The 26738-nt window shown below is 38.9% G+C and overlaps 1 protein-coding gene across 6 annotated transcripts in view; it reads right to left on the reverse strand.

The window, feature by feature from the left end:
* Positions 1 to 26738, reverse strand: part of parga (poly (ADP-ribose) glycohydrolase a) — a 68221-nt gene that overhangs the window by 10219 nt on the left and 31264 nt on the right. For all 6 annotated transcript variants that reach the window (XM_076285289.1, XM_076285291.1, XM_076285290.1 and 3 more), the window contains 7 exons: positions 15312 to 15466; positions 11148 to 11227; positions 10963 to 11023; positions 10433 to 10508; positions 8967 to 9114; positions 741 to 819; positions 96 to 204 (listed from right to left, as the gene is read on the reverse strand). In XM_076285289.1, coding sequence (XP_076141404.1) covers positions 96 to 204; positions 741 to 819; positions 8967 to 9114; positions 10433 to 10508; positions 10963 to 11023; positions 11148 to 11227; positions 15312 to 15466 — 708 coding nt within the window. The remainder of the gene's footprint in view (positions 1 to 95; positions 205 to 740; positions 820 to 8966; positions 9115 to 10432; positions 10509 to 10962; positions 11024 to 11147; positions 11228 to 15311; positions 15467 to 26738) is intronic.

The following is a 26738-nucleotide window of genomic DNA, read 5'->3' on the forward strand; positions in this document are numbered from 1 at the left end:
AGGGATATGGTGGTTCACTCTCAGAGCTGGTGTAAAGCATGCTTTTTATTTCACTTGTTTAGCTCATTTTACCTTGTTTAGCACATTTTACTTACCTTGTTTAGCTCTCTAATCATCTTGTCAGGCTGGAATTGCTCTAGAAAGTGTCTGTACTTCAATGCGTCTAGAGCAACTATCTCTGTGCATCTCCTCTGCCAATCATCTCTGAGTGAGATGAGAACACAACACAAATGGGTTAGGAGAAATGAGGAATCACTTTACAACCTTTTAACAATTTACAATTCAAAAGTATAATATACCAACTGTTTACAAATTCAACTCTCCATTCAATCATGTTCAATCTGGCTAATGTTATCTTGAAATTATCTGGTTTAACGGAGATTGTCACCTAAAAATTGTCACCAAAATTGACACTGCGATTGACGAACAAAATCATTAAGCTACAGTACATTCTTGCACAACAGTGGAAGTGCAAAAGACAAACAGTTCTGCACTGTTCCTGTAAACACCTGAGCCGCTTGAAAGTCTAAAGGTTTCAAGCTGTTGCCTTTGGTGTGTGGACCTGTTCTCTTGGAACAGCTGCTGGACTGATGCCTTGCAAAGATTATGCAATTCCTTTAAACACATTCTACGTTTTTGACAAAAGGCATCATTCATATCTTCCCTAAAACATACATTTAGTTAATACACCTGAGACTGTACATCACTGTATATTTCCTAACATAAGGCAGATTGCCTACCTTGGTGTTTTATCATTGTGACTCTCTTTCCATTTGTAGCTCTCAGAATAGCCAGAGTACTTGCTATACTGCTCTGTTCCTGCAAGATACAATCAAACAATGTGGTAATAGGCGGGTTTACAAAACATGAGTATTCCAAAATATGAGTGCTTAAAAACACCAGATGGAAAATGCTTTTGTACATATTGCTATAATATATTATAATATATATAAAATAATATATATTATATATAATAAACTTAGTTAAATAGCCAGCTGCATGACTTAAAGCCGGGCTACATTGGACATGCACCTGAAATGTTCCATTTGCAGTGCGTAAAAATACTGATGTAATTCTTTCGCATGTGCACACTGCTATCACGTCTGGTGAAGCCAGTTCCATTCATTATAGTGGAAGCTAACTGTTGCAGCAGATGCTCCACAAACTGAATGCTTCAGTTGCGTGCCTGTTGTAGTCCGGCTGTCAGCTACTGTAAATTAGGCATCTAAACAACGACCAATCCTTGAAAAAAAATTGGACTTCTAAAAAGCACCTCACATTTTTTTTAAGAGACTTATAGTTTTGCTTGCATCTAACTCATATAAATGTGAGGTGCATCGCAACAGTCTAGTCATGCACATCATCCCACAAAACAAACATTTTATTTGAGTAGTATTTATTTGAGTATGTTCCAGAAGGGGGGGGGGGGGTCACCTTAATCCAATTTGAGTTTAAGACTGTCCCCGCAAAGGCAGTCCAACATAGAGCATTTACAAGATTAAATCCAGCACTCTTCCAGGTTCCTAACCTGGACAGCACTGCCAACTCCACTCATGTAGTGGGCATGCATTAAGAGCCCAGTGTCATGATGTTAACCCTTAGAACCCTAAGATGTTTTTAGGGCATTTTCACTACCTTTATTCATAAGGATTTATTCTGGTCATTGTAAGTGCCACACACACATATTATATATTGTTTTTTTCAGCAGAGTCCAGGCAATCATTTCATGTATTAGTATTAGCATTGAATTTATTTTGATTTTTAAAGAATTAAAATACAAAAAGCATATTATAAAAATTATTATATTTTGACATGTATCTCACCACAGCAAGCTCATAGCTACATGCATTTCATGTGTGTGTAGGGCAGACTGTCCTGAATCTGGCAATATAATTGCCATGTTGGAGGGATACTCTGGGGCTGAGCAATTTACAGAAATATGTGGTGTGTGATCTACGATGACCTTTCTACACTCCATATCTGTGACACGAACTGATCTGATCTGACCTGACTTGACCAGAGTTTGCGTGTTAGCCTGCGTGTGCCTATGGTGTATGCACTCATAATGATTCTCAAGTTTTTACTGTATTGCCATGAACAAAGTAAAGGCAAAAAAGGTGTTGCTTTGTTGAACAAATTGGGATGCAATGTGAGCCTTGAATTGGATGCCATGAAGGATTTTGCTAGGATCTCAAAACCGGATTATTAACATGCTTTGCCATAGAGAAACACACAATAGCATTGGATTACAAACATGCTTTGCCACAAAAACAGACAAAAACGTGGGGTAAGTCCAGTTATTATTTTGCTGTCACTTCGTCTGTTTTATAACCCAGAAGGATGTACTTGGTATCAAATGATAGTTCTGTGTCTCCTCTTTCATCTGACATGCTTGCCATATCTATGCGATCACGGGTTCGCGAGTAATTCAAACGAGAGTAATGGGGGCGCAGGTGAACGCAGAGAAGTATAGACTGTAAATATGATGCAATTTGGAGATCACAATTAACATTTTGCTAAATCTGACGGAGAATTCATTTAATGCGTAGGGCTGCAACAATTAATCAGTTATTTAATTAGTTGTCAATATTCTCTGATAGCAGTTTCTTAAACGTGCATAGTTTCATCTTTAACTACTACACTTTTAAAGTAAACTAAACATATTTGGCTGGTGAACTAAACAAGGCATTTGAGGACATAATCTGGGGATTTGGGAAACAGTAATCAACATTTTTCCACCATTTCCTGACATTTTGAGGCAGCCCTATTTAATGATGTACAGTAAGAAAGTAGATTGAGAGGGGGTGATACTCTAGTGCAGTGGAAGAGATTGTGGCAAGCATATCTCTAGAAACTACAAAATACCATTATTTTACAACAGTACTATGACATGCACAATCATACATATGAGGACACATGTCAAAATCGGACTATTTGTTTCAGCCATATTATACATCTTATAACCTCTTTAAGAGACCTCAGCATTTTTCAGTGGGTTCACCCCATAAAGCTAGCATTTGAGGGACACCAAAAGATAAGCCTGATGAACTGCAAAAGAGACTGTTGCACTTGTTTAGTGGGTGAAAGAGTGGGAATGAATGATGGCTAAGAAGTGTTGGGGTGGACAGTGGCCTTTCATCATACTGTGTAGAACCTAGCCCAAATACACACAAGGACATAATCCTGACACAAATACATTTTCAGGAAGGAGGGAAGTACAAAGTACAATCTGCCAGTAGCAGATGCTTCTTTCTGAAATAGGGGAGGCAGTCATACAATTAGTCAATTATTATTTTAGTATTATCAGGCTATTATATTGTCCTTTGTAGGCTTAAGTTAACCAGATCCCCAAAACCCCAAATGTTATTTATAAGGGCATTGTACAATTAAAAGGTTCATGGATGTTCAGTTTTGACCAAACAATTCTGAGATCGAGGTGGTCAAATTGGCAACATTCTTTATCACAGCACATCCAGTTAGCCAGTTCACTAGGCATACCAGGGGAGTTGAAATGGCTGTGTATTACTCCTTGATATTTGAACTAAAAGAATTTTGAGTGTTGATCTGCCTTCCAGTTTTATTTGAAGTCTCTCCAGTGAACAATAATATTAGCATCATCTGCCATCTTGCATAGCTAGGCAGCTATACTTAAATAAGCAATTGAAACAAAAACAAGTAACAGACACAAGAACTCTATATTTTATTTTGCACTACCCTACATACAAACAGAAATGGAATGTATGGAATTGCTAGCAAATGACTGAGAATGAGCTGCAGTTTACCTCACAACTGATGGACTGAACTTGAAATCTCCTATGCCAATGTATAATTCTAAAACGCTGCCAGTCAAAAAGAGGTCAAACCACCATGACAGTTCCTCCATTTACTGGAAATGAGGTTTGCAACAAAGCATTCTAAAGTGTCATTGAACTCCAGTGAACAATCCAGCCAAGAAGAAACACTTTCTAACCAACAATATTGATGTAGAGTTAAATTAGGCTAATGGAAATATAGCTACAGACTACTTGTACATATGTTATTGACTTTTTTGTGAGGCGGCAGAGTTTCCCCTGTAATCTTAAAGCAGTCGCCTTCAACATCAATTTACAGTGTGCTTTCATTTTAAATTGAAAGGGAGGCATCAATTTACCCACCCAAAAACCAAAAACATCCTGTTCTCCTGTGTTATTTTCATCCATTTTATATTTAAGCAATATGACATGAATGACAATGGGGCAACAAAGGATATGCCCATGACTGTGATTTGGCCGTAGGCACATTCACTCCATTTTCTCACTCACTAACTATCAAATGTGACGTTATGAAATTAAATGCTCTCTCTCTTTGAATGAATGGAAAGTTTACATAGAACAATTCAATATGAATTGCAGAGTGGTTACTAACAGTAAAGAGTTCAAGAGTTCCTAGGATGATGATGATGATGATGATGATAATAATAATAATAATAAGAAGAATAATTTTGGTGCTGTGTTGCAAATGAATGAGAACTAGGGCTACGAGGATGACAAAAGTCATTACAGTCATATGCTAGAAAAATGCCCACAGGCACCTTTTGGAATATGGAAAAATGTCCAAGTTGCGCACAACGCTGTGCAAAAACATCAAGTCTTACAATATATAAAATATTGCAATATACTATATGCAATCTGCGATACAATATAGCACAGCCCTATAAGATAATATAGTAAAGAAACACTTGCTGTCAAATACATTTGTATTGTTGAAACACCATCCCTTCTGAAGGAAAGACACAGGAGGAATGAACAAGCCAATAGAAGATGCTCTGGGCCCAACTTACACCCCCTCTGTTACAGCAGGTGCCCAGAAAGGAAAGAGTAAGTAGGTAAGAAGACGGATGAGTGAAAGACAGAAGGAGACAAGTGTGTAGAAGGCTAGGGAGTGATGAAAGAGAGGGAGGGGAGAAAAGAGAGGGTCACTTCACATGTAGGACCAAGCACTGAGTGGGAGCATGAAGAATAAGGCAATTCAGCTGTGGAGAAAAGAGGAAAGTCTTGGCAGCCTATTGTAAATCAATGTAATGGATTTACCTCCAATTTGGAAGTGGGAGAGAGAAGGAATGAGAGTGTATGTGAGCGTGTGTAGCTCTGTATAAAAAGTACATATATAAATGAAATAAAATATAATCTAAGAAAACTCACAAGTATGGGTCCCCAACAGATCAGCATCCAGCTTTGTTTTCCTTCACTGACCCCTAATAAAATTGGTGGGTCTTGGGTGTCACAATTGATGACTACATTCCTCTAAGCATGTAAACTCAGTCACAAAGTCATGTTAATTTATCCTTAAAGGTCCACTGTGTAATGTTTTCAGTTGTTTGTTCACAAAATCAACATTTCCGATTCATAAATGTGGCCCCATTCATGTTTAATTACCACCAACACCAATTCAAAGCATACCTATTGGCTTAGAAATCCTACTTTACATATACAGTGGGGAGAATAAGTATTTGAACCCATGCTAAAGTTGACTAAAATGCTCATTGGGTTCAATGCTAATCAAACCAGCTAATAGGCTAACTGAAAAACACACCATGCCAATCTCTAGGTATGGTGAAGGGTATGTGATGATGTGGGGCTATTTTAATTCCAAAGGCCAAGGGAACTTTATCAGGATGCATAATATCCTGGATCCATGAAATAAGTGGCCTTTAAAAATAAAAAATCTGCCTGCCTCTATGGGAATTTATTATAGGGGTCAAATACTTATTGCCCCTGTAATTTAAGGAAGAACATTTATTTATTTACGGTACATTCTTCATTCACTAAGAAAATTGGTGTCCTTAAAGGTTGGATTTTTACTATTTGTTTTAATTAAGGCATTAAGATCAATTTCTAACAGATGTTTTTATATTTTTCTTTTTAGTCAACTTTAGCATGGGTTCAAATACTTATTCTCCCCACTGTACATACTAGCTGAGGTCGACTCTCCATGTACATGCGCCATTTTAAAAAAATGGTGACCAGCAAGGGACATATGGGAAATACAGCTCTGTCTTTGTCTGCAAGCACTTTGGTAACATTAGCTTGGATTCATCTGCAAAATTCACCTACATTGAGCAATGTAAGTTATGAACCCATTTTCTACAAGCCACATGTCTTCCTAACATTTTGACATTGAAATTGTATTTTCCAACTAAATAAATAAAGAGAAAAATAACTTTATTTGTGATCGGTCACTGTCTTAGCAAAACTCTTGTGCTCTTGCCTTTGTCTCAAAGGCTCTAGACCCAGAGACAGTTGATAAACTAACCTACGATAGTTTTGATAGAACTAATAGACTACCACAAAGTTGCTGAACGAGTGCTATTTCAGGTTAGTTTGCAACAATATACAAGTTTAATCAGTCCAAGTTCTTAGCTGCTACCTAGCTAGCGAACATCACTAGCCGTTCCTATTCACTTTCTGTTTACTGTGCTAATGTTAGCTAGCTAGCTAGCAGGTTTGGTTAACAAGCAAAATGAAATAATTTATTATGTGTCCAAAAGACTGTTTCATTGGCATCACACACAAGCAATAACAACTAGATGTACCGCAGAGCGGTACAAAATATGACCGCCGCCCAGTCCAGCACATTTTTTCCACAAAAATAAATCACGCTGAAAGGCCTATATGATTCTAACTGTCTCACTAAATTGCATTATCCACACTCAATTCTCACTGGTATCTGCTAGACAACAAGTACCAAAACATGATTAGTTCATAGATTTCAATGTAAAATTCATTTTATACAACCCCACCTCCATCTTGCCTGTTCATAATTCTGAGAAATTCTTGAATTGTGTGCATGTGTGCATGTACATGTTTATGTTATGCGTGTGTGTGTGTGTGTGTGTGTGTGTGTGTGTGTGTGTGCGTGCTTGTGTGTATGCCTGCGTATGTGCCTGTGCATGCAAGCGTACATATGTCTACTGTGTGAGTATGTGTCATACGTATGATTACTGTGAATGTATGTGTGTGTGTGTGTGTGTGTGTATCTGTTTGTGCACATGTGTGCACATGAAATGGGTTAACATGACCCCTGGAGGCAAACATACGGAAAAAAATGGTCATCCTAGGCCCTACAGTTCTCAAGATATTCACAGAGAACTGTGTCTGCCCTACCCTCCTTTCGGGGGGTCCAGTCCAGCGGGGGGGCTACAGATCAAAACGAAAAATTACGGTTCCATGCTATCCATGTGGGGGTACATGCCCACCAAGTTTTGTGTACCCCGGTCTTTCAGTGCCGGGAATCCTTGTTGGTGTACGTTACTAAATGTACACATAAATTATTTTATTGTAAGGCCCCCCATGAACGAAAGTACACAAAACTTGGCATGCATTCGGAGGGTGTCATAATGATCCTACACTTTTAATTTCGTGCAGTTTTGACCTTGTCAGCCAGAGATATTGTGATGAAAACACCTAATTTTTTGCTTTTTAATTTTTAACTAGGTGGCGCTATACATGAAATAAGTGGTAATGGGATGGGTTGACATGCCCCCTTAAGACCAACATACATAAAAAAGGTGGACCTCCTAGGCCCTACGGTTATCGAGATATTCACAGAAAACTGTCTCCGGCCACCTACAGGCCAGTTGGTGTATAGTAACATAAATTAATTTATTGTGTGGCCCCCCATGAACGGAATTCCACGAAACTTGGCGTGCATACAGAGGGTGTCATAATGATCCTACACTTCCAATTTTGTACAGTTTTGACTTTGTTAGGTCACAGATACCTACAATTACAACACCTCATTTTTACTTTTTTGTGTTTAACTAGGTGGCGCTATACATGAAATGAGTGGTTATGGAATGGGTTGACATGGCCCCTTGAGATCAACATACAAAAAAAAATGGTCCTCCTAAACCCTACGGTTTTCGAGATATTCACAGAAAACTGTGTCTGCCCTACCCTCCTTTCGGGGGGTCCAGTCCAGCGGGGGGGCTACAGATCAAAACGAAAAACGATGGTTCCATGCTATCCATGTGGGGTTACATGCCCACCAAGTTTAGTGTACCCCGGTCTTTCAGTGTCCCGGGAATCATTGACAGAAATTTGGGCATGCGAAAAAGAAAAAAAAAACAAACAAAAAAACAAAAAAAACAAAAAAAATATGACTAAACCTATATGACCGCCGCTTCGCTGCGCGTTAGTGTTTCCGTGATTCCCACACCGAAATAGTGTTTCCGTGATTCCCACAATTCATAGTGATTTTACGGCACAATCCCAAGCTCTATACTCGCATATGGTGCGATCCTGATGGATATTGTCCATCCCGATGTTGTATGTTTCCACCATTCACCAACCATCCATTACTCCATCCATTTGGACCATCTAGGGTTGCACGGCACTCATTACTATTAAATTTAAAAACTTTGGTTTTGTAACCCAAAAATACGTCTAAGCTCATTTACAACCTATCTGCCAGCCACCTACTTTGCGTTTTTCTCATTCCAAAGTGACGTTATGAAAACGCTGCTCTCTAGCTACGAATTAATGGAATGTTCGACTTGGATAATTCAATGCAATATGCGTAATGATTACTAACAGTAAAAAGTCTTGAATGGGGTTGTGTTGGGATACCCCCACTAGTGATGACTCATGGAATGCCTCTTATCCAATCAAAAATTAATAAATAGTTGGACCGGATCTAACTGTTGTATGATATAGAATATTCGGAAGATCAGATCTTATCTAACACATTCCCAACTGGCCTACAGCAATTCACTGTTGGCTGACCTATCTGTGTTTGTAGTGAGAGCATTGCAGATCTCGCACCTTGCTATCTTCATTCCATGATCCAGCTCTATTTCCTCTCTTGCCCACCACCCATACTTTCTCTGTCTGTCACTTACTTTCTGTTAAATTCCATGCTAAAATAGCAATTGCAGTCAATGCAATTAACCTAGTCATAGTGGGCAATGTGTGTTTGTGTGTGCTGACCTGTGATGATAAGGCACTCATTGTGGTCCAGGGCTTCAGTGAAGAGTCGTGATACAATCAGCTCAGGGTTGATGAGGAAGCGGATCTCTTCCTGCACCAGGCCCTGCCCAGTCACCCCTCCTCCAACAAGTCGGTTGGCGAAGTCCACCTATAACGGCAGAAATCACTGCAAAACATCAGACTTTTCCAGACCACCAGTCTTACACACATTTAATAGTGTGACATTCTAGCATCTCTTTTCAGAACATTCCTTTGTAATCTTGCTATACATCAGCACTCTCTGTGTTTGACTTTTCAGTGTACTAAGAAGGAGCTGAGCCACCCAAGGCTAAAAGCCACTGAGCTGTTGAAGAAAGCCCAAGTAAATAAAAACAGTGGAGTGTCTGTATGATGGTCTGTTTTGCAGGCTGTCAGGTCTAGATTCACTGGCCCATAGAGCAAGGGGGAGGTAGGGAGATGGTGGCAGGCTGCCAACTGATCTCACTGATCAGGTCGCTCAATTCCAGGTCAAGCTGTCGCACCTCTTCTCAAAGCCCCTGACAGCCTGTCAGCCCCAGCCAGCCCTTCCAGAAACATCCGTCAGTCTGGCCACTAGGGCCCAGTGGCCTCATGAGATCCCATGCACTGCTACTCGTGTATGCAGCAGCTGTCATCATGCCCCCCCATCCCTTAGCAAAAGAGGCGGTGAAGGAAGGGGGCAGAAGAACAGAACCTCTACAGGTCAAACATGAGGGTGCACTAGCCCTGGTCATGGAGAGCATTTTTGGGGCATGAGCCCAAGTGTGAGCGTACACACATGAACACACACAAACAGCTGAGGAGAAAAGATGCTGGCCTTAATTGACCTGATTGATTGTGATTAAATGTATGGAAGATGATGGAGAACAGCACTTTAAGAATGCCTTAGTATTTATTGTCTGGTATTTGTAAAATGAGCTGTTCAGTCAATCACTCAGGTCCCAGGTAATTAAGCTCTGTATAAGGTCTATGAGACCAAAAGATTCCGTGAATTGACATTCTGACAGTGATGTAATGCCTACTATACACCATTTGCTTAATAGTTATCCTTTATATACTGACATTAACAATGGCACTCTTGCTACAACATGAGTTTGTTAAATAATCAAATAATTTTCAAGAAGACCATGTACACACTATGGAAACTACTTAAATTCATGCAACACAACACATCATGCTGATGGGTTGGGGGCAGACCACCTTTCAGTGTTTCCCACAGAATTGAATTCTATTTGTGGTGGCAGGTTTGCAGAATTAACTTGAATGCAGTTTTTAGCAAATTAGCGCAGCGTGGTTATGATGCTAACCAGATTTAAGCACAATTTAGTACAACCTGGAAAATCATTGTGTGATGGTCAGTGTTGATATTGTGGTGGGCCGCCACAAATAAGTCAATGTATGGGAAACACTGCCTTTTATATTTGGTTCCAGATCATTCAACATCTTACCTGAAGCATGCCATATCCATGATCTTCAATAGTGCCCTCACAGGTAATGTGCAATCGTGAAAGTAGAGTGCGGGAGCTTTAACAGTCAAAAGGACATGTCAATTCAAAGTCTAGAACAGGCTGTTTCCTTAATGTATAGTTACTATGACAACAGACAAAAGTACCATTGCTGTAATTTTGGAATTACAGCAGCAACCTTAAGTTACTGCAATTTAAATGGAATTCTTTAATATGTTTAAATGTAACTTCTGGCTGGATTATACAGTCAGACTGTCAGACTGTGAGCCTTTACAAACAATGGGCTAGGTTACCTACAGGGTGCCAAGCTCCATTAGTCAAAGAAATAGCATTTTGAAGGAATAGCCCCTCAAATCCGGCAAATGCAATCACAGAGAGAATTTTCTAATGAAAAAGACTGGCGACTGGAGGACAAAGCTCAATATAAAACCAGTCAAAGATTTAAATCTTTCCCATTAATCACAAGTCACCCCTAAACCTGCCTGCTGTGGCACTGGGCTTTACTCACTCACCTTTCCCATTTAGGAAAATTGGTAAGGCTTTGTCTGGTGAACGTCACAAGGCCCGTAGGTCCTGATGAGAAGAGAAAACAAACAAGATCACTAAGAGGGCCACAACTGAGCCTCTTCTGACACAGCACATGTATCCACTGACTAGAATATTAGATGTTTGATAGAGCATGCTGGTCAATTCTTACTGGATTCGGTGACTCTCAGGAAATAACACAGCAACGTTTTCAGTTTTTCAATCTTTCGTGGAGAAGAGCCCTCAAACAACCTTTAACAAATGAATTAGAAAGAAAATAACATAATTTCTGAGTTGAAAATATTACATTTCTAGATTTAAATAAAAGTTAATATAATCGTTATTACATGACAAGATTCTAAGCCATTTGTAAAAACCTGGTGGTGTTTTATTGTTCTGTAAACAACTGTTTGATTAAAACTTGTCTGGTGGCTGACAAATCAGCGCACTATCATACATGACTTATGCAAAGCTTGAGCCCTGTGTGCTCCCTTCTCCCAACTACACTGGTGGAGGCCTCAGTCAGAGATAAAATGACAGAGCCCCAGGCCACCACTGTGCTACATTGCTGAAGCCAGCACTGAGAGGAAGCCAGGGGTGGGGGGTTGGGGGGCTTCTTTCCTTAGGTTTCAAAGTACACATAATGGTCTGAAGGTCCTCGATCAAAAGGCTTGATAATAAGACATCCCAACACAGAGGCTACTCTTCTCACATGGGTCTGTCTATGAGTAACACAGACTCTCTCACACACCTGCATTCATCCACTGCACCCCATGCACCAGCCATGCCCTAAAAAGGATGGTAGTCGGGGGGCAGTGAACAAATGAAATAACTAAAGCAAAGCTGATGCACTAAAAGCCCTTCAGGGAAAAAGAGCGAGCTCATTTATTACAGTCTATTCCAGCATGTATTTTTTTCACCCCTCCCTCTTAGTCAGTAGAGCCAATTTTGTGTAATGCAAGCCCAGAGGGCAGCCTGTTTTGACATGAAAATGGTTGCTAAGATGAGAGCAAGCTTTTAAAGTTGGAAACAAAGTATTGCCCTTTAATAGAAAGTAAATAATTACATAATATAAAAATAAGTAACAGAATTGAAACTGTGAGGGAAACGCACAAATACATTTTAGTTATGATGTTTTGTCCATTAAAAAGGCCTGCTGTTATGCTTTAAATGGCTTTTCAGAGTACAGTTCACCTAAGTTAAAAAAAAATCATAGTTTGTCCATTTAACATTCCAACACAGAAAAATATTCAGCAAAGATGTATGAATATGTTAACTTCAGCATTATAGGTAAATTAGCTTATTTGTACAAAAGCCCTTACATTTTGTCGAATGATTTCTTATTTTTTTTGCTTTCTGAACCATTACTTTCATATATTTCACAAGGGAATTATTACACAACTTCCAGATCCATTCAAATCCCACGTTTTAGGCAAACAGCTCTGAGGGTGTCTGCCTATTTCCCTTTTATTGAAGGGCAGGCCTTGACAGCTCTGCCAAAACAGCAATCCACTTATCAACCTCCCTCTTGCAACAATCAGACAACGGACAATTTACAAACTGATGGACAGTCGCTCAATTAGAGAGGGCTGCGGCATAACGATCCATCGCCTACTTGGATTAGCTGTCCTGTCTTTCTGCTCCTGCGCTTAAAACTCCTTAGTGCAGAATGGCTGCAGGCTAAGGGCTTTGCCTGGTTCTGATGGGGAAAAAACAGGACAAAACTGCAGCATCAGACTGGCCACATGCACTATAGGAGATGCATCAGAAATGCCACTTACTCCATTCCAGCCCAAACTAAAATCTCTAGTCTGCAGTAATTGTAATGTAAGAATAGCTTGAAAAACAAAACCAAAAAAGCCAAACATTACTGCTGGTCATGGTTTTGGTTGACACAATTGTATTCAGAAAAAATTATTTGGTTTTAGCCCATGGTGTTAGAGCACATACCAAGTGGGGAGGAGTACAAATCTTAACTGCAAAAAAACATATCGGTCAACCCCTAATCTTAACTGCCATTTAAAGCCACCACAGACTAAGAGATGATAAACAGAGATCATCCAATCTGCAGCTGACAATGGTGAAAAGGAAATGGGGGGATTTGAAGCTCTACAGAGAATGAATGAAATGTGAATAGCATCAGTAAATGCTATGTGCTGTGTGTTCTTCTTGATAAAAACATGGTATATTTGGAAGAAAACAGTGTCAATTCTGAAGCTTTGCCATGGAGAGCTAAATATAATTGTATTCATTAAACAATGATTCATTTCCAATTCAGTGGCTATTTTGGTGCCTAACTATACTTCATGATTGGTTAAAAAGAAGACAAACAGCTCTGGACAATATCATACAGCTTTTCCATAGTCAGGAGTTCAGGAGTGTGTGTGCTGTTGGCCAACATCACTGTACTAATTCTTTTGTCAAATTGATGAATTTAATTAGTTACATCATCATCTGGGCAGAAATTCTGTTCGAGATAAAATTTTCCATGCACTCCCACCCAGTGTGATACCACTTAAGTCAGAACTGGTCACATCTTATTAGTTTAGTGGAGGTCGAGGGGGGTAAAATGGACTAGAAAATGGGATTGTCACACCCATCTGCCAATATGACTGACAGGACCTAATCATTTACAAAATGTCATATAGCTGTAATAGAGAAATATCCCAGCAGTGCATCCTCAAATCTAATAACAGACAGAATAACAGCCCAGTAAATAAATCAGTTCTGCATTCTCATGCAGCGGGGTGGAGCCTAAAGCGGTCAGTGGCTGATGGATGAGGACAAACACATATGAGATGGATAACTCTGCACTTTATCACAGCCTAGTACAGCACAACACTCATCTGTTTTAATTAAGTTTGATAGCCATCATTTTCAGTGTGCCACATGACCAGTTTTCAGAGAGGTTAACAGTAGTGGGTAATCAGACAGACGCCTACTTGTCCTCTCCTATGTACGGCATCCCACACGATCGTATGACACAGGGATATTCATCAGAGTTAGCCAAAAACAAACACTAAATTACAGCCACAGACAACCACCAACGAGCAAGATGACAAATTTAAGGTAAATTTACAATCGCAAAAACACAGAAATATACAGTGGTGGTCAGGAAGACACTGTGCACTTAGTGCACATAATTGATAATTGGTAATCTCCAAAAATGAGTGTGAGGTTAACCATGGTAAGGTTTCCCAATAACATTGGGTCATATTTACCAAGGGTGTATATCTCTTAGACAAACTAACTTGGCTGATCACATGATGACCAGCTGTGACTAATGAAGCCTTAATCAACAAAAATATGATATCTAAGAGGTGTCTAAAAGTTAGTCACCTGATACTATACAATAAGGGGAAAACATTTCAGACATCTGTGGGGGTTTATTTGAAGGTCATCTAATGCAGTTGCCTACATGGATGCGTTGCTCAAGAGGAGAATGTGCTGTGTGGTATGCACTGTAAGTACACCAGCTACAGACCTCTGAAGTTCGCCTACACAAAAGCTGCTATCTTTGCCCATAACAGGAGATCTGGGTCCATGCTATATTTCCTATGGGAAAATAACATGGGGATTTTAAATAACGGCGCCTGTCAAACTGTCGTGGCAACAAAGAAGTCTGAAATGCAGACTGCAATGTAAATTAGCTTTGTTTAGCACCCATGTAGCAAAAATAAAAAAAGTAAGAACTGCAACATTTTGCCATTTGCCTCATGTCTTTGGTGTTGGCTCTAATGGACAGAAGCAAGTTCACTTTACTGGAAAAATTCTGATCGTCCAAACCATGTTCTTGCTGTTGATAAAGATTTTAAGATTTATCGTAATACTTAGTGCTGTTTAGTTGTGGCTATCAGTTTAGGTTATTCAAGAAAAAGTTAATTTCACTTGATTTTGTTTTTTTGTGTGGACACAGAATATTTTGAAAATGCACAGGGGAAAACAATATTTTCAAAAATGTCTGTTGTTATGTGGAGTGAGCCTCATATTTTACAAATATTAACATAGTCTATAAATGCCTGCGCTAATAATTAACCCCTTGGACCTTGTCATTATTCCTTGAAAGCAATTGCTAATATAAATGTATATTGGAATGACCATTTTGAGTGTAATTACACCTGAGGGCATTAGAGAACAAGTATATCGTTGGAAAGATGCTTTAGAAGTTTTCTTCAAGACTCCAAACCGTCTTCAACCGTTTGGTCGAGGTAATGTCCGTGGATTCTTGACAGATTTGTTCAATACAATCACAGCTTTACAATTAATGGATAAATAACATGGTTTTGACTCAACTAATACACCCACAATAACTTGTGCTTTGAATGAGAAACTATACCTGTAGAAATTGATCTCTGGGTAGTTGGCATACTCTGGCTTTCTGGCGTTGCGTCGAGGAAAGGTACAGAAGAAGGCATTGGCCAGCAGGCAGGCGATCTGCTCCTGGGACAACGTGATGGAGTGATTCATCCTCTGCTTCAGCAAGGGGATTGGCTGTACATGGGGAGAGGTGAGGCCAGCAGCACAAGGCCAGGAGAATTAGTTTAACCATTTAACATAAGAGGAGGGCAGAATCACATTAAGCAAATGGCCTGCAGTAATTAAGGTGCTCTGCTGGATTCAGCATCAGCACAGAGGGTCATCCATCTGCGGTGATTGGACCTAAAGAGTCCCTTGATGGCAGACTGGATTACTAATCAATGAAAACATTAATAACAGGAACATAAATACAAGATAAGACCCTGGTGACTGCTATGTAAAGGCAAAGCACTCAGGATAAGCACTCAAAATAAGATGCAATGAAAACTGAAGTCATATGAAGCCTGTACATCTGACAGAAAAAATGTTCAACTGCAAGATGGAGTTCAACTAGATGTACCGCAAAACGGTACAACATTATGACCGCCTCTCAGTCCTGCAAATTCTCTCCACAAAATAAATCATGTTTGTCAATTGGTCTCCATCTCCTACTCCAGCCCCTACTCTAACAACTTCTGTGTATGTAAATGAGTGTGTGCATAGTGTGTTTGTTTTTGTGCATATGTGAGTTTCTGAGTGTGTGTTCACTTGTGAGTGTGTATATGGGGGTAATGGGGTGTGCGTGTGTGTTTTTTTGTGTGTGTGTATGTGAGTGTGTTTATGTGTGTGTGTGTGTGTATGTATGTGTGTGTTAGGGGTGTAACGGTTCATGTAGTCGTATTGAACCGAAACGGTACGGGCGTCACGGTTCGGTGCATGAATTTACACGGAGAATACACGGTATAAAAATACATAAAACTCGTGTGCGCATTAATTAATGTCATGCGCAATTACTGTTAAGTAGCGAGAGTTACGGGAGTTCTTTAGCGACACCTAACGCTAATCTGTAGCCTCGCCTTAGCTCTGAAGCTCTGATTGGCGCCTATGTTTTTTTTGTCAGGTCGTCGGTCAAGTCCGTCAGTCATTAGCAGCACTAAGGTTAGACCCACAAGAGTTAGAGGATCCGCTGGTCTCTTTAATATCGCAAGTTTGAGAACTTCAGTTATAGTAACGTTAGTACTGGCGAAAGAGTGCTGGATAAGATGAAACTGTGTGTCGGCGTTGTTCAGCAGTTGTTGGGTATGTGAGTGGAAAAAATACTACACATATTCGAAGCCATCACCCAGATGATGTAGGCTACCAATCACTGAAACGAGGGGAAAAAACTTCCCCTGCGCATCAGCAGCCTTTGGATTCACATAGAAATAGGGCCAAAAACTATGGCTTAAATTAAATGATTTCGTAATGACAGAAAGCTATGTAAATCGCGTGGTAATTACCTTTATGTTGGGGTAACTTGTAACTTCTTACATGAGGAGCTGGTGTTAAGTGCATAGACAGTAAAATAAAGTGACAACGCTAACCAGGCTAATAAACAAACCATGCTACGGTGAGTTAACGTCAAAGGGCAAAGTCACGTGACTTCTAGTTGTAGTCTGTTTATGAAATGAAAGGAGCAATTTCGTTTTTTTAAAAAAGGCAAAATAGTGTGATATTTTTACAGTTAGTAGGCTAGATTATTACTTTACACACAATAAAAAAAAAATATTGAGGCAAATTGTAGACCCTTCCATATACAACTAAACACAGATGTTGAAGGTCTTGCTTAAGTGGATTTTTAAAAATCATTTTTCTATGTAATTTGCACTTTCAGAAATAAGAGATGCTGTAGGCCTATTTTCAGTTTTTAGCTGATTGTCTTATTTTGTTTACAAGTTACAGATGGAGTCTGGGTACTTATTGTACTGTTTAGCCTACATCTTACACACTTCAGGCTGTTGCAGATAGCTCAGGGAAGAGACTGTATGACACTAGGTGGTACAGCCTGAGACATGTACAAAAAAAAAATGCTTTCTGCATTTTTGTTTTGCTTTTCCCTCCATTGTACCGAACTCGTACCGAACCGTGATGTCCGAACCGAGGTATGAACCGAACCGTGACTTCTGTGTACCGTTACACCCCTAGTGTGTGTGTATGTATGTATGTATGTATGTATGTGTGTGTGTGTGTGTGTGTGTGTGTGTGCGCGCGCATGTGTGTGTGTGTGTGTGTGCAAACATTTAATTGTATGTGTGTGTGCCTGCGAACATTTAAGTGTGTGTGTGTGCGTATATGTGTGTGCTTGTGTATGTGTGTGAGCGTTCCTGTGTATTGTGTGTGCCTGTGTCTTTATGTGTGCATGTGTGCTTGTGCATGCTTGCGTGCGTTTTCTGTGTGTGTGGATGCGTATGTGTGTTTATGTGTGTGCCTGCGTGAGTGTGTGTGCCTGTTCGAGCTGTCACTTTTGTGAAAAAATCTTGTTCGATTTTTGAGATAAGTGTTCATTGAAACGATTTTTTATGTCTAAAGACGTTTCCAATCCACGGACAACTAACAGGCATTAGGACGAACGTAAAGAGGGCGCTTGAAGACGCACAAGCCAGCAATATTTCTGATGATTTATTGGCGTGAAGTTTCGTGCACAATGACAAACAGGAGTGCAACATTCTCGAAAAACAATAAGCAGAGTGGACTGCCATAACATCAGTGAAAAACATTACTGCAGGCTTCAACGTGGCTGTGTTTACGATTAGAAATGTCAAACAAATTTCGTGTAGCCTACGTAGGAACTCACTGCACAGTTTGCATACCGCTTTGTCCTTCTCCATAGTTTGATCTACCCAAAACCCGAAGTGCTTCCATATCGAACACCTCAAGTTATTAGGTCTTATCTCACGTCTCTCTCATGTCGCACAGGTTGATCGCGTTGTCCTCCATTTTTTGGCAAAACACCAGAAGCACAGCAGCCGATTGAAACAGCTGTTTCCGGTGCGTAATATTGGAAGGAATTTTCTTTTTAGCTTGCGGAATGCCTACTGCACTTTCGGAATTCTTTATTTTCCTTTTCTGCTTGTTTGTGAGTTTTGTTACATCTATCTTTTTTATTTGTTTAATTAGTTTAAAAATAATAGTGTACCTATTTCAGTTTTCGAAACTTGTGATTTTCTAACGTAAAGTAACAGCCCTAGTGCCTGTGTGAGTGTGTTTATGTGTGTGTGTGCATGCATGTTTTTACTTTTTCATTTTTAACTTGGTGGCGCTATACCTCAAATGAGTGGATATGGGATGGGTTGACATGGCCCCTTGAGACCAACATACAAACATACAAGTTGGTCATCCTAGGCCCTATGATTCTCCAGATCACACAGAAAAGGAGAAGAGGGTGTCTGGGCCCCAGAGAGGCTATAATGAGGGTTTCTGAAGGCAACACACATTGCCTTATTTCTGTTCCAGTAGCGCAAATCAGAGGGTGCGTTTGACGTCTGGAAAACTGGAGATACTTCATAGGTGTGCAATTATTTGAAAAATAGTTGACGTTGTAAACACGGCATCACAATAGGAAATTCAACCAAGCATGCAATGTTTAATTCGTGCATAACACACGTTTATTAATGGTAAGCCCATAGCCGCATGTAAACATATAGTTCATTATTTAGAAAGATAACGGAGATACACTGAGATGATTGACTAACTAATATAGTCTATTTATTACAACTTTTTTTATGAGTCAAGTTGTTTTGCAGCCCTCCAATCTAAAGGGAGTACTACTGTACATAAGCTTTGAAATGATACAGGCCTGGTTCGACAAATGCTTTTGTCCAAAGCAACTTTGAAAAGTTCATGTGGGGTTTGAACCAAGCACTTCGGTGTCAAAGGCTACATTGTTATCCATTACACTACCAATGACATAGTATTTCCAGTATTATAGATTATATAGTATTGCCTGATTATGGACTCTATGAACTATTGAGCTCTGTAGATTTCTGGGGTAACGGCTGAACTGGAGTAGCGCCTCTCTCTTCTTCATATCTTCCTCCAGAGTCAACCTTTCTTTAAGTATCTGAGTGGTGTGATGCAACTTCCACTTTCTTTTCTATGGGTCTAGTGCAGTTCAATTGGAAATCAGTTGGAACTTTTGCGTGTAGTTTCAGAAATATTTCCCTGTATTCATTTGAATCACTTTAGCTCTTCATTCTTCATTTCTTCTGTTATTTCACAACCTGGCAGATGACCCTTGGACAGGGTGATTTATACTAGAGGGTGACACGGGAATCAATTTTCACTCCCGTCCCATCCCGAGCCCACACAAATACTCCCGTCATATCCCGATCACGTGACTGCCCCCCCAGAAAAATCCTGTCCTGCAAAATCCCGAGAGAAAGGCTCCCGAATCCCGTCCCACTCCCGTTTCGTTCCCTATGTTGTCTAAAGCATTGGTTCCCAAAGGGTGGGTCGTAGGAGATTTTATTTGGGTCGCCAGCATAGTGACAATTTATGTTGTGTAATAGGCCTAGCTTATACCTTATATAGCTTAGGAACTCCTTCTGTGCACATTTAGAACACCGCCAGAACGTGGATATCACTCGCAAAATGAAACAATATTTCTGTCGGGCGCCTACCATTGACCTCACAGTTGCAAAATGCAAGGGACATGAATCAATTTATATTTGCACTAACAATAACGGACATCAGTTCTTCAACATGGCCCATTAAAATCTATAAAGTATCATTTTAAATCGTAAAAAAACCCTGCTGTCAACAATAGGCTAAAGCAGACATCCATAGACCGGACATGAGGCTTATTTGCGTCATAGGCTACAGATAGTTTCAATTGTAGATAGGCCTCTTTAAAGTTAATAGCAGTCTCCTCACATTCCATCTTATTTCGGATTTAAAACGCACAAAAGTGCATTAGATTAGGCTATAATTTAAATGGACATGTAAACGCTATTTCCTCTTTACAATCTTGCGAACTTCACTACAGTAAAGCTGCATTGCCATTTATTAGCTAGTTTCCCATAACAACCACCACATAGTCGAGGTGACGAGGGTTATTAAGATCGGCTTTGAACACAGTGAGCCATACAACTTGCAGGCATGAAAACGGGTCAGGGGTGAAAAAGGTGAGAAGGGCGCGCGAAGAGAGAAATGGCCGTTTCATAGCAAAACAAGCGCGAGTGACATTGTTGCCAATAGTGCATAGCTTCCATGGAGTATGAAGTTGCCTACAAAATGACTAATTTATGACTAAAAAATACCTTTATTTCTTCCTTTTGGCTTGGGCCTAGGATCCTGTCTACCCTAACCCCCCCCCCCCCCCCCCCCCCAGGACCGCCCTGTGTAACTGCACTGTGACTGCGCAGCCTAACGTGTTGCTGCTTCATATCAAGCCTGATATACTTGGAATGACTGCATATCAATGTAAATATACAGTACACACAAGCACAAGTTTAAACTTCATGTAAATGTTATCAATGTTATTTATCACTCTGCCACAATGCTGCTGCTACTACTACTCTGTCAGAAGGTTACGCTAGGACTATGTAAATATACAACACAACTACCTCTATTTTTTTTATATATATTCTATATTTCTATATTTTGATATATGTTCTATATTTCAGTCTCGCACTTTAATGTTTGTATGTGGTATGTCTGTATATTTTTATTTTTTATTGTATATGGCTATGTCTATGTCTAAAGTATGTCTATGTCTATTTAAAGTATGTCTATGTCTGCATGGGAAAGTAAGAAACGAAATTTCAATTCTTTGTATGACCAGTGCATGTAAAAAAAATTGACAATAAAGCCGACTTGACTAAGTGTGAAGGGGCCCACTTGCGCTGTTTGGCAACATGCTTCAGCCTGGCCCTCCTCTCCTCCTCAGTAATCTACATGAGTTCTTTCTTTCTTTCTTTCTTTATTTCTTTGTGACTGAAGTTATCAGACATTTCTGAAGATTTCATAGGCCTAATGGACACGTCTGAATAAGATAAGTCTGAATATTTGTTGGACCAAACCAGGTAATAAATAAACTGGGTAGGGTAGACTAGGCTTTAATTTGTAAAATTGGTTTGAAATGTTTTAACCTGCAGCCTATAGGCTATTTACAGATTGTGGCATTGTGCTAGTGTGTTTAACCAACCAATAAAGTTGTGCAATGAACAGTGTTCACATTACATGTTAAACCCTGTAGACACAGACTAGGCCTACTGATCAGGCCACTGAACGTTTCTTAAAGCAACACCAAAGAGTTTTTTGTACCTTAAAATAATGTTTCCAAAATTGTTTCCGTGGTTCATCAACTCGTAACAGGGTGAACGGCACTTCTGCATTCGCTTCGCGGCCCTCTATCGGCTATAACCGCACTATGTAAGTTTGCCAGATCGGGTAGCGGGCTTGTAGTTCGATGGAATGAGACATAAGAAACTACACATTTGACTTGCATGATGTCGCAATACATAATACTTTCATAAAATCATGCAACATATTCTACCATGTCTATGGACATCGTTATTTGCAAAGCCGTTGCTGGATAAACAAAACCGAGGTGAAGTTAGTTTGATATTTGATATTCGGATATTCGACAGATATAAAAAAAAAAAAATGACGCAGCCGGTTTCACCCCGTGTTTGCAGACAATGTACAAACAGATGACCTGTCTACTTGCTCCCAGCCGACCTTAGGGACCGTCTAAAAAGTACCTTCTGAATTACCTTCATAGTCTTTTTTGTCAATAGATTTGACATCATGTGACCTAGTGACTCCAAACCAATGCAGAATATTTATCCTATATGGGACTCATCGGGCACACCTCTTTTTATGATCACTGTATGCACACTGTATTTTTTATGAATATTTTAAAGAAAATACATTATTTCATATAAGAAACAGTCTCCTTTTTTTCAATACCTCCCAAGCCATGCGACCTAGTGACTCCAAACCAATGCAGAATAATTATCCTATATGGGACTCATCGGGCACACCTCTTTTTATAGTCACTGTATGCACACTGTATTTTATATGAATATTTTAAAGAAAATACATTATTTCATATAAGAAACAGTCTCATTTTTTTCAATACCTCCCAGGTCATGTGACCTAGTGACTCCAAACCAATGCAGAATAGTTATCCTATATGGGACTCATCAGACACACCTCTTTTTATAGTCACTGTATGCACACTGTATTTTATATTAATATTTTAAAGAAAATACATTATTTCATATAAGAAACAGTCTCCTTTTTTTCAATACCTCCCAGGTCATGTGACCTAGTGACTCCAAACCAATGCAGAATTGTTATCCTATATGGGACTCATCGGGCACACCTCTTTTTATGATCACTGTATGCACACTGTATTTTATATGAATATTTTGTAAAAAAAAATACATTATTTCCTATATGAATGGTCCTCTTTTTTCAATACCTCCCAAGTCATGTGACCTAGTGACTCCAAACCAATGCAGAATAGTTATCCTATGTGGGAGTCATCGGGCACACCTCTTTTTATAGTCACTGTATGCACACTGTATTTTATATGAATATTTTAAAGAAAATACATTATTTACCATAAGAAACGGTCTCCTTTTTTTCAATACCTCCCAAGCCATGCGACCTAGTGACTCCAAACCAATGCAGAATAGTTATCCTATATGGGACTCATCAGGCACACCTCTTTTTATGGTCACTGTATGCACACTATATTTTACATTAATATTTTAAAGAAAATACATTATTTCCTATATGAATGGTTCTCTTTTTTCAATACCTCCCAAGTCATGTGACCTAGTGACTCCAAACCAATGCAGAATAGTTATCCTATATGAGACTCATCGGGCACACCTCTTTTTATGGTCACTGTATGCACACTGTATTTTATATGAATATTTTGAAGAAAATACATTATTTCCCATAAGGAATGGTCTCCTTTTTTTCAATACCTCCCAAGTCATGTGACCTAGGAACTCCAATCCAATGCAGAATAGTTATCCTATATGGGACTCATCAGACACACCATTTGTTATAGCCACTGTATGCACGCTGTATTTTATATGAATTTTTTAAAGAAAATACATTATTTCATATAAGAAACAGACTCCTTTTTTTCAATACCTCCCAAGCCATGTGACCTAGGGACTCCAAACCAATGCAGAATAGTTATCCTATGTGGGACTAATAAGACACACCTCTTTTTATGGTCACTGTATGCACACTGTATTTTATATGAATATTTTAAAGAAAATACATTATTTCCTATATGAATGGTTCTCTTTTTTCAATACCTCCCAAGTCATGTGACCTAGTGACTCCAAACCAATGCAGAATAGTTATCCTATATGGGACTCATCGGGCACACCTCTTTTTATGGTCACTGTATGCACACTGTATTTTATATGAATATTTTGAAGAAAATACATTATTTCCCATAAGGAATGGTCTCCTTTTTTCAATACCTCCCAAGTCATGTGACCTAGGAACTCCAATCCAATGCAGAATAGTTATCCTATATGGGACTCATCAGACACACCATTTGTTATAGCCACTGTATGCACGCTGTATTTTATATGAATTTTTTAAAGAAAATACATTATTTCATATAAGAAACAGACTCCTTTTTTTCAATACCTCCCAAGCCATGTGACCTAGGGACTCCAAACCAATGCAGAATAGTTATCCTATGTGGGACTAATAAGACACACCTCTTTTTATGGTCACTGTATGCACACTGTATTTTATATGAATATTTTAAAGAAAATACATTATTTCCTATATGAATGGTTCTCTTTTTTCAATACCTCCCAAGTCATGTGACCTAGTGACTCCAAACCAATGCAGAATAGTTATCCTATATGGGACTCATCGGGCACACCTCTTTTTATGGTCACTGTATGCACACTGTATTTTATATGAATATTTTGAAGAAAATACATTATTTCCCATAAGGAATGGTCTCCTTTTTTTCAATACCTCCCAAGTCATGTGACCTAGGAACTCCAATCCAATGCAGAATAGTTATCCTATATGGGACTCATCAGACACACCATTTGTTATAGCCACTGTATGCACGCTGTATTTTATATGAATTTTTTAAAGAAAATACATTATTTCATATAAGAAACAGACTCCTTTTTTTCAATACCTCCCAAGCCATGTGACCTAGGGACTCCAAACCAATGCAGAATAGTTATCCTATATGGGACTCATCGGGCACACCTCTTTTTATGGTCACTGTATGCACACTGTATTTTATTATTATTTGCCATCATGAATGGTCTCCTTTTTTCAATACCTCGCAAGCTTTTTTCTCGCTAGACATCACAGATCAATATAGAACTGTTCTGCTATGTGATACTAATCAGACACATGTCAATGTGAAATAATATTTTGCATGAACTATTATATTAATTTTTCTATTCAATCTATTATTTTTTTTAAAGAATCATATTTATTTCCTATGGAAAACAGCTTTTTGCTCAATAGCTGCCATATAAGGGGTCCTAGACAACACAGATCAATACAGAACTGTTCTGCTATGGGGTACTTATCAGACACACCTCAATATGAAAAATGATTTGGCATCTACTATTATATGGAAGGTATTGAGAATACACAGTTTCCATAGGAAACAAATGGGAACTATAAAATAGTATGTGCAAAAATTATATTAATTTGAGGTGTGTCTGATTAGTCCCATAAAGGATATTCTGCATTGGTTTGGTGTCCCTACGTCACTTCCCTTGGGGGGGGGGGGGGGGGGTTATGGTTATAGGAAGAGATGTGTCTGATGAGTCCCATATAGGGTAACTATTCTGCATTGGTTTGGAGTCACTAGGTCACATGGCTTGGGAGGTATTGAAAAAAAGGAGACCATTCCTTTTGGGAAATAATGTATTTTCTTTAAAATATTCATATAAAATACAGTGTGCATACAGTGACCATAAAAAGAGGTGTGTCCGATGAGTCCCATATAGGATAACTATTCTGCATTGGTTTGGAGTCACTAGGTCATATGGCTTGGGAGGTATTGAAAAAAAGGAGTCTGTTTCTAATAGGAAATAATGTATTTTCTTTAAAAAATATTAGTATAAAATACAGTGTGCATACAGTGACTATAAGAAGAGGTGTGTCTTATTAGTCTCATATAGGATAACTATTCTGCATTTGGTTTGGAGTCACTAGGTCACATGGCTTGGGAGGTATTGAAAAAAAGGAGACTGTTTCTGATATGAAATAATGTATTTTCTTTAAAATATTAATGTAAAATACAGTGTGCATACAGTGACCATAAAAGAGGTGTGCCCGATGAGTCCCATATAGGATAACTATTCTGCATTGGTTTGGAGTCACTAGGTCGCATGGCTTGGGAGGTATTGAAAAAAGGAGACCGTTTCTTATGGTAAATAATGTATTATCTTTAAAATGTTAATATAACATACAGTGTGCATACAGTGACCATAAAAAGAGGTGTGCCCGATGAGTCCCATATAGGATAACTATTCTGCATTGGTTTGGAGTCACTAGGTCACATGACCTGGGATGTATTGAAAAAAAGGAGACTGTTTCTTATATGAAATAATGTATTTTCTTTAAAATATTCATATAAAATACAGTGTGCATACAGTGACTATAAAAAGAGGTGTGTCTGATGAGTCCCATATAGGATAACAATTCTGCATTGGTTTGAAGTCACTAGGTCGCATGACCTGGGAGGTATTGAAAAAAAAAGAGATTGTTTCTTATATGAAATAATGTATTTTCTTTAAAATATTCATATAAAATACAGTGTGCATACAGTGACCATAAAAAGAGGTGTGTCCGATGAGTCCCATATAGGATAACTATTCTGCATTGGTTTGGAGTCACTAGGTCATATGGCTTGGGAGATATTGAAAAAAAGGAGACCGTTTCTTATGGTAAATAATGTATTATCTTTAAAATGTTCATATAAAATACAGTGTGCATACAGTGACCATAAAAGAGGTGTGCCCGATGAGTCCCATATAGGATAACTATTCTGCATTGGTTTGGAGTCACTAGGTCACATGACCTGGGAGGTATTGAAAAAAAGGAGACTGTTTCTTATATGAAATGATGTATTTTCTTTAAAATATTCATATAAAATACAGTGTGCATACAGTGACTATAAAAAGAGGTGTGTCTGATTAGTCCCATATAGGATAACAATTCTGCATTGGTTTGAAGTCACTAGGTCGCATGACCTGGGAGGTATTGAAAAAAATGAGACTGTTTCTTATATGAAATAATGTATTTTCTTTAAAATATTCATATAAAATACAGTGTGCATACAGTGATCATAAAAAGAGGTGTGCCCGATGAGTCCCATATAGGATAACAATTCTGCATTGGTTTAGAGTCACTAGGTCACATGACCTGGGAGGTATTGAAAAAAGGAGACTGTTTCTTA

Source organism: Alosa pseudoharengus, unplaced genomic scaffold (assembly GCF_046254945.1).
Source record: "Alosa pseudoharengus isolate Yale_2024_CS ecotype anadromous, Long Island Sound unplaced genomic scaffold, YU_APseudo_1.1 YU_APseudo_1.1_scf_15, whole genome shotgun sequence".
Lineage (NCBI taxonomy): Eukaryota > Metazoa > Chordata > Actinopteri > Clupeiformes > Clupeidae > Alosa > Alosa pseudoharengus.